The sequence below is a fragment of the Synchiropus splendidus genome, chromosome 16 (assembly GCF_027744825.2).
Source record: "Synchiropus splendidus isolate RoL2022-P1 chromosome 16, RoL_Sspl_1.0, whole genome shotgun sequence".
Taxonomy (NCBI): domain Eukaryota; kingdom Metazoa; phylum Chordata; class Actinopteri; order Syngnathiformes; family Callionymidae; genus Synchiropus; species Synchiropus splendidus.
Window position 1 is genome coordinate 20,910,115 of NC_071349.1, and position 7,012 is coordinate 20,917,126.

At 60.7% G+C, this 7,012-nt stretch overlaps 2 protein-coding genes across 2 annotated transcripts; one reads left to right on the top strand and one right to left on the bottom strand.

Moving 5' to 3' along the window:
* Positions 1–21: 21 nt before the first annotated feature.
* Positions 22–5,057, top strand: zmp:0000001267 (b(0,+)-type amino acid transporter 1). Its single transcript, XM_053845030.1, has 6 exons — positions 22–866; positions 3,491–3,624; positions 3,840–3,969; positions 4,037–4,161; positions 4,227–4,314; positions 4,391–5,057. The coding sequence occupies exons 1-6, from the start codon at positions 168–170 to the stop codon at positions 4,619–4,621; spliced, it is 1,407 nt and encodes a 468-aa protein (XP_053701005.1). The 5' UTR covers positions 22–167; the 3' UTR covers positions 4,622–5,057.
* On the bottom strand, positions 4,832–7,004 carry adprs (ADP-ribosylserine hydrolase). Its single transcript, XM_053845043.1, has 6 exons — positions 6,523–7,004; positions 6,195–6,291; positions 5,823–6,030; positions 5,553–5,740; positions 5,393–5,493; positions 4,832–5,339 (listed from the first exon to the last, which is right to left on the bottom strand). The coding sequence occupies exons 1-6, from the start codon at positions 6,707–6,709 to the stop codon at positions 4,981–4,983; spliced, it is 1,140 nt and encodes a 379-aa protein (XP_053701018.1). The 5' UTR covers positions 6,710–7,004; the 3' UTR covers positions 4,832–4,980.
* Positions 7,005–7,012: the final 8 nt, after the last annotated feature.

Here is a 7,012-nt window from a genome sequence, read left to right on the forward strand (position 1 = left end):
GTTGGCCTCAGTCCTGGTTAAGGTCCTGACGAGGACGGACCTGTGTGATGTGGAGTGGACCCGGGTCCAAAGGAGTCGTGTGAGCGCGTGTCGCCGCCTAATCATTAACCCGCCAGCTGCCGCGTGGGCGGCCGTCGCGCTCCACGCGGCAGTTGGGAGCCGCGGGCATGGAGGAGCGCAGGCAGGGGCTGAGCCTGAGGAGGGAAGTGGGTCTGCTGGGCGCCGTCTCGCTCATCGCAGGGACCATGATCGGCTCCGGGATCTTCATGTCCCCGCAGACGGTCCTGCTGACCATCGGCAGCCCCGGAGCCAGCCTGCTGGTCTGGGCCTGCTGCGGCCTGCTGGCCATCCTCGCCTCCTGCTGCTACGCCGAACTGGGCACCGTCATCAGAGAGTCCGGCGGCGAGTACGTCTACATCCTGCGAACGTCCGGCGCGCCCGTGGCTTTCATGCTCATCTTCAGCTCGGTTCTGTTCGTGAGGCCCGCCGGAGTGGCGGGGATCGCGCTCAGCTTCGCTCAGTACGTGGTGAGCCCCTTCTACCCGGAGTGCGCCCCTCCGGTGCTGGTGGTGAAGTGCGTGGCGGCCGCCGCCATCCTGGTGCTGGCCGCCGTCAACTGCCTGGACGTGCGCTTCTCCATGGCGCTGCAGGTCTTCTTCCTGCTCGCCAAGGTTCTGGCCTTGGCGCTCATCATCACAGGGGGCGTGGTCATGCTCGTCGGCGGGCACACGGGCACCTTCCAAAACTCCTTCGAGGGCACCAACGTGGGCATCAACTCCGTGGGCATCGCCTTCTACCAGGGCCTGTGGTCCTACGACGGCTGGAACAACCTCAACTACGTGACCGAGGAGCTCAAGCGGCCCGAGGTGAGTCCGAGCCACCGTGTCGCCCCTGCTCTGCCGCGCCGCGCCGCCGTGTAATGCTAAATGCTCAGAGAAGCCCATCTTTTTGGATGACGTTCCTTGAGTGGTTTCCAGGCTGGCAGCACGTTGTCAGCCATTGTTTGGTTCCTCAGCTCCTCACAAGGGCGGAGTCTGAGCGGTGGAGGTGTGTGTGAGCTGCTGCTCTGTTGATGTCCAGGCTCAGAAACAGCTGCAGAGAGATGGAGGTCGGCCATCTTGGTTCACAGAGTGGGGCTGACGCTGCACCACTCACTTCCCTCCGTTCTACAGCTCCATGGTTTGGACCTTTAGGATCCAGGATCCGTCCCAACATTTGTGAGCGTGGCACGTGACGTCATCTCCACAAGGCTGGCGCACAAGACACAAACAGAATCGTCAGGAAAGGCGTGCTGATCGGACAGTTGTCGGCGCTCTTCTGGAGGGACTGGTGGTGAGCGCAGTGCTGATGCCGAGCTATCACTGTTGGTGTGGAGCCACCGCGCTTCCACAGGCGTGTCAGTCCCACGACGTGAGGACGTTCGCCCCTCCTCCTCCTGGGATACCAGGCCTTCTCCGTGTGGCCCTCGCCGCACACATCAGTCAGCCTGAAGGCCATGGACGTGGCGAGCCACCAGCAGGGGATGAAGCTGAAGAGGGAGGTGGGCCTGTTGGGGGCCGTGTCCTTCATCGCTGGATCTTCAAGTCACCCCAGTATAGCCTGTCCACCGTTGGCGCCAGCCTGCTGGTCTGGGCCGCTGGTGGCCATGCTGGCGGGCCTGCGTTACGCTGAGCTGGGGACTCCTGATGGCCAACTGTGTGAGCGCCCGCTGGGCCACACAGATCCAGGTGCTCACCATGGTGGTGAAGGTGTTGGCCGTGGCCCTCATCATTCTGGGGAGTCCAAGGAAAGACGGAGACGTCGGACCTCTCCTGGGAGGGGACGAACGCTGGCGCCAGTGCCATCGGAGTCGCTTCCTATCAGGCTCTGTGGCCCTACGAGGGCTGGAACACTCTGAACTACGTCACAGAGGAAGTGAAAAACCCAAAGGTAAGAGTCACACCGTGGGCCTTGCGGGTCCTGACCTGCGCTTGTGACCCACACCGGCACGTTGTTCCTGGCCCTGACACATCGTGGCTGGCGTCATGGTTCTGGACCTCACTGAGATGAGTGTTGGACTGGGCGCCACCTCGGAGCTTCGGCCTTGATGTTCAGGACAGAGATCTTCCTTCTGCTGGCCGTGGTCTTTCTCTGTGGTCACCAAGCTCTCGAGCGGTGGAACGCCTCTCCAATCCAGCAGATACAGGTGCTTCCTGGTGATGATGGGCTCCGTCACGTCACGTCATGCAGCCTGGACGGTGGTGGGGCGCAGGACTCAACAAGGTCACGCCGACCTTCGCTGAGCCTTCAGCGTGTGACAGGGTCGCCTGGATGATCATCCCGAAGCTCTTGATGGGCCTTGACCTTTGCTGAAGGGTCAAACTAAAGACGGGGGTTGGGCCTGTGAGGCGTCAGAGGTCATGCAGATGTTCTTTCCGCCGCGTCTGTTCTCAGTCAGAAATGGGGGAAGGACCTGAACTCCTGGACAGAGTCCAAGGATCTTGCGCTGACAAGGGCAGTTCAGCTGCTGAGGCCCCTCATCCGGGCGCTGGCAGGGTGAGAGGGGTCACAGTATACCAAGCCTGTTGTGGCCTCGTGAACCTTCAGTCAGGCGCTCAGTGTGAAGACACTGATAAGCCTTGTGATCTGCCGCCAACCTTGGCAGGTGATCTGCGGCTCCATCCACCTTTGTCTCTGCAGTCCGTCCTGGAGGCGCTTTGCTGATCTGGGCCATCAGTGGAATCGTTGCCATGTTTGCTGCTCTGTCGCACACAGAGCTGGGCACCTCGGTTCCCGAGTCGAGCGGCGACTTCATCTACATCCGGAGGATCCAGGGGCTGACTCCGGCAGCATTGACTGTGGTGCTGCAGGTGAAAGCATTCGGCATGGCGGCCATGGCTGTGAGCATGGCAGCGCCCGGCTGCTCACCCCAGTGTTGTGGGAGTTTGAGAAGTTGCTTCTGAAGCATGATGTGCGCCCAGACAGCCATCAGACCCTTTACTGCCCGGCATCCATCATGTCTGTGTGGAGTCGCGCTGGACACCTCGACGCCTGAGGCCAGAAGCTCACCCCCCGCCGAGAGTTCCCCGAGACAAAGTGCAGCTCTCCAGCCGGGGTCAGGTCTGCGGCCAGAACCAGACTCTCTTGTGTTCACACCTCGGACGTCTGAACCAAAAGAGCTTTGTCTCCAGACGGAGTCGCAGTGTGAAAGCACTCCGAGGGACCGGATGAAATGTTTCCAGCCAAACATCAGCGCTGCACCTTAAGCAGCGTCGTCGTCCATTGGACGAGCGAGTGCAGTCGAACGTTGGTTTAACCTATGAAGCTGGATTTTATGGCTGCGTGGATGGTTTAGCAGTGGCATGGCGGCGCGTGACGGGCGCGTGGAACACACCTGGATGTGACTCTGGTCACATGCCTGCTGAGGTTTGGCCCTGCTGGAGGCTGTGGTGACAGGCGGCAGACCGCGGCGGACCCCCGTGCCTAAATGCCTGGTGCTTTGCTCACGCAGGTCAATCTCCCCAGAGCGGTTGTGATCGCCATTTCGCTGGTGACTGGTTTGTACCTGCTGGTCAACATCAGCTACCTGACCGTGATGACGCCGAAAGAGCTGATCTCCTCCAGCGCCGTGGCAGTGACGTGGGGGTAAGAGCGCACCGGCTGGACGCCCTGTGGGCGGGGCCTGCAGTGGCGGGGGGCTCTTCTCTTCCGAGCTCCCGCCTACTCTGCCGTGCCACACTGTCCCAAGGAAGCAGACCTCCACATGCCACCCTGCCCCGTCCTTCCTCGCCCTCAGCCTGCTCCTCCCCCTCAGCTCACCATGAGACGGCAGAAACCATGACTCCTCATTTGCTGTGCAGGAACAAGGTTCTGGGCAGCTGGGGCTGGATCATGTCTGTCGCCGCCGCTCTGTCTGCTTTCGGATCCCTCAACGGGACCTTCTTCAGCGGCGGCCGGGTTTGTTTTGTGGCTGCCAGGGAAGGGCACATGGTAAGAGCCCATGCACGTCTGCACCTGTCTGTCTGGAGGGTTGCAGTGACCGGCCTTGCGTCTGCAGCCAGACATTCTGGCCATGGCTCACGTCCACAGACTGACTCCATCTCCTGCGCTCATCTTCACCACCGTCGTCTCGCTGGTGGTGCTCATCCCCGGAGACTTTCAGAGCATCGTCAACTTCTTCAGGTGAGTCTGTGGTGGTCCGCCGCGGCACCTTCGTTTCCTCTGACCGCGTCCATGTCGTGTGACAGCTTCACGGCCTGGTTTTTCTACGCCATCACTCTTTCTGGACTCATCTACCTGAAGATCAAGAAGCCACATCTCCCTCGGCCTTACAAGGTCACAGCCCGGCACCTCGGCGCAGGACTCTGCCTCCATGTTTCCTTGTCTTGAGCCTCTGCTCCTCTCCTTTCAGGTGCCCATCATCCTGCCCATCCTGGTCCTCATTGCGGCGGTGTTTTTGGTGCTGGCGCCCGTCATTGACCAACCTCAGATTGAATACCTCTACGTGACTTTGTTCATTTTTAGCGGGGTCCTGGTTTACATCCCTCTCATCCACTTCCAGCTGTGTCCCGGGCTCTTGAGCAGAGTGACAGTCTTCCTGCAGTTATTCCTGGAGGTTGCACCGGCAGAGAAGAACCTGTGATCCCAAGGTGAATCCTTGTCTACGCCGAGGACCATGAATCACAGGCTCGCCGTCCTTCAGGTTGCACTTTATGTATCGATGACACTCATGGAGCGAATCATTAAAGAGTCACTGATGTGACAGTGACGACGCTGCAGGAGAATCCTCCAAACACCCGTCAGCGTGAAGGTCTTCGACTGCCAGCAGTCCAGGGGAGCCGAAGGAAAAACAAGACAGGAACTTGTCTCTCATTCAAACAAATGGCGTTTTATGCAACAGTCACACGACAACCATAAAAACATCCACCAGACTACCGCAAAAACCGCACCATCTTTCCTTCTCTCAGGAAACGGCATCCGTGGAGCGGTTCCTCTGAGGAGTCACTCGGGGTCCGCTCTGCTCTCGGTGCCGGCGGCATCTTTTTGACTGTGCGTGCTGCTGCCCCCTTCTGTCGATACGTGGTACAAAGCATGAAGCCTTCGTGCACTCAAGTCGGCGTCCTGGCTTCCTTCGCAGCACTTGATCCAGGACGGTGGGATGGCTTCGTAGCCGTAGTGAGCGCCGGCGATGGCGCCCGCCATGCTGGCGATGGTGTCCGTGTCCCCTCCCAGAGCCAGGCTGTACGCGATCGTCCTCTCGAGGCCGCCGTAGCTCTCCGGGAGGATTTCTCGCGGCTGCAGGCAGTGCAGGACGCAGAAGATGGCGGTGGGCACAGAGTGGAGCGCGGCAATACCGTTACCTGCCGGAGGACACGGGTCAGCGGCGCGTTGGTCCCTCGTGGAAGAAACTCACCCAGCTCTGCGATGACCTCCTCGATGCTGACGTTGCTCCTGTCCACCAGCTCCTGCACTCGGTGGAGACGCTCACAAAACGGTTTGTCCGCCTCCTTCAGGCTGAGCACAAACAAGGCCTTGAAAAACGCCCACACCGCCAGCAGGCGCCGGTCACTCACACTCGTGCCTCGGTCCGCGTGGGCTCCTCGTCCTCCACCTCCTCCATCTCTGCTATCAACCTGCTGATGAACTGCTGCGGCAGGTCTAGCGCCCCCTGCAGGGACAGGTGCACGGCTAAGGCCTGCAGCACTGCGCCGTTGTAGCCCAGCGAGCAGGAGTGGGTGAGCGTGGAGCCCAGGCGAGAGAACTGGTGAGAGTGAGCAGAGCAAACCTGAGCCAACGGCTCCATGGATTCCTTCACAGGGACGGCAAATGGAAACACAGGCTACTTTTTTCACATCGCCGGGGTCTGGGAACGCGAGGGCGAAGGGAGCGGCTCTCATGGCTCCACCGTTCCCAAAAGAGCCCCGGCCGTTGAACTGGTCCCGGGCGGGCTGGTAGACGTCAGCCAGCTGAGAGGACGACAGCTTCCTCAGAACCTGGATCACGCCGTTGCCATAGCCACGGTGGGGCGACGCCGTGTACTCCTTTGCGAACCTGAAAAGCATCCTTTCGTCACTAACCTCGGACAAGTGGCATCGGGGGCAGAGGCTGCAGCTGAAGGAAGGAGAGACACAAGGGCGCAGGACGTGGCCACGTCCCAGACCAAGAAGAGATTCGGCTTCACAGTCATCTCAAGTGGAGAGAAATTGGAAGCAGACCTGCGAGCCATGTCCCTCTCGTCGTAGCCCGTACGGGTCAGCAGAGACTGGGCCACACAGCGGGTCATGGCCGTGTCGTCGCTGTACTCCAGGATGCCTGCAACCACCAAACACTCATGAGTGACAGGTACTGACCACTGCACAGCTGACCAACACCATATCGCGGACGCTCAAGCCCAACAGGCTCAGTGAGGGAGAGGTTACAGGTCAGTGGTTGTTCGCCCTCCACGGGGGAGGGAAGAACCATGGTCGTTAGCAATGTTAGCACCAGACCGCACTCGCGCGTTTCAGGCCACTACAGGTGCAATGACGCTCAAAAACAGGCCACCGTCTCCTTTGGCTTCGTCCTCCAGGCTGCCCAGGTGCCGCAGGACGCTCTCCGGGGGGACCTCCTCCACGCCCTCGAACTCTCCGCCGACACAGTCGCCCAGGACAGCGGCCACCAGCGCTCCCCGGAACCGGGACAGGGAGGCCGGCCCGCCGCCGGAGCCCGCTCGCACGGCCGCTCCCGCCATTCGTTCGCCGCCACGCGCCGCCGAGAGACGCGATCGGACGTGATTGTGATCAAACAACGAGCGACGTCACAGCGGCTGCTTCCGGACTCGAGCGTCGCGCGTCACGCGCGGATGTTCTCGCCGTGGACGCAAACGGACGCGGCCACACCATCACATCCACACTTGTTGACAAACACATCCGCGCCAAGTGTGCGAGTGTTCACTCGGTGCTTATCATTTCTACCGCCGAGCCACACGAAATGAGTCCGGAAAAGCCTCGTTGCGTGATGTCATATCCGGTTGTACGCTCGACAACAACGGCTG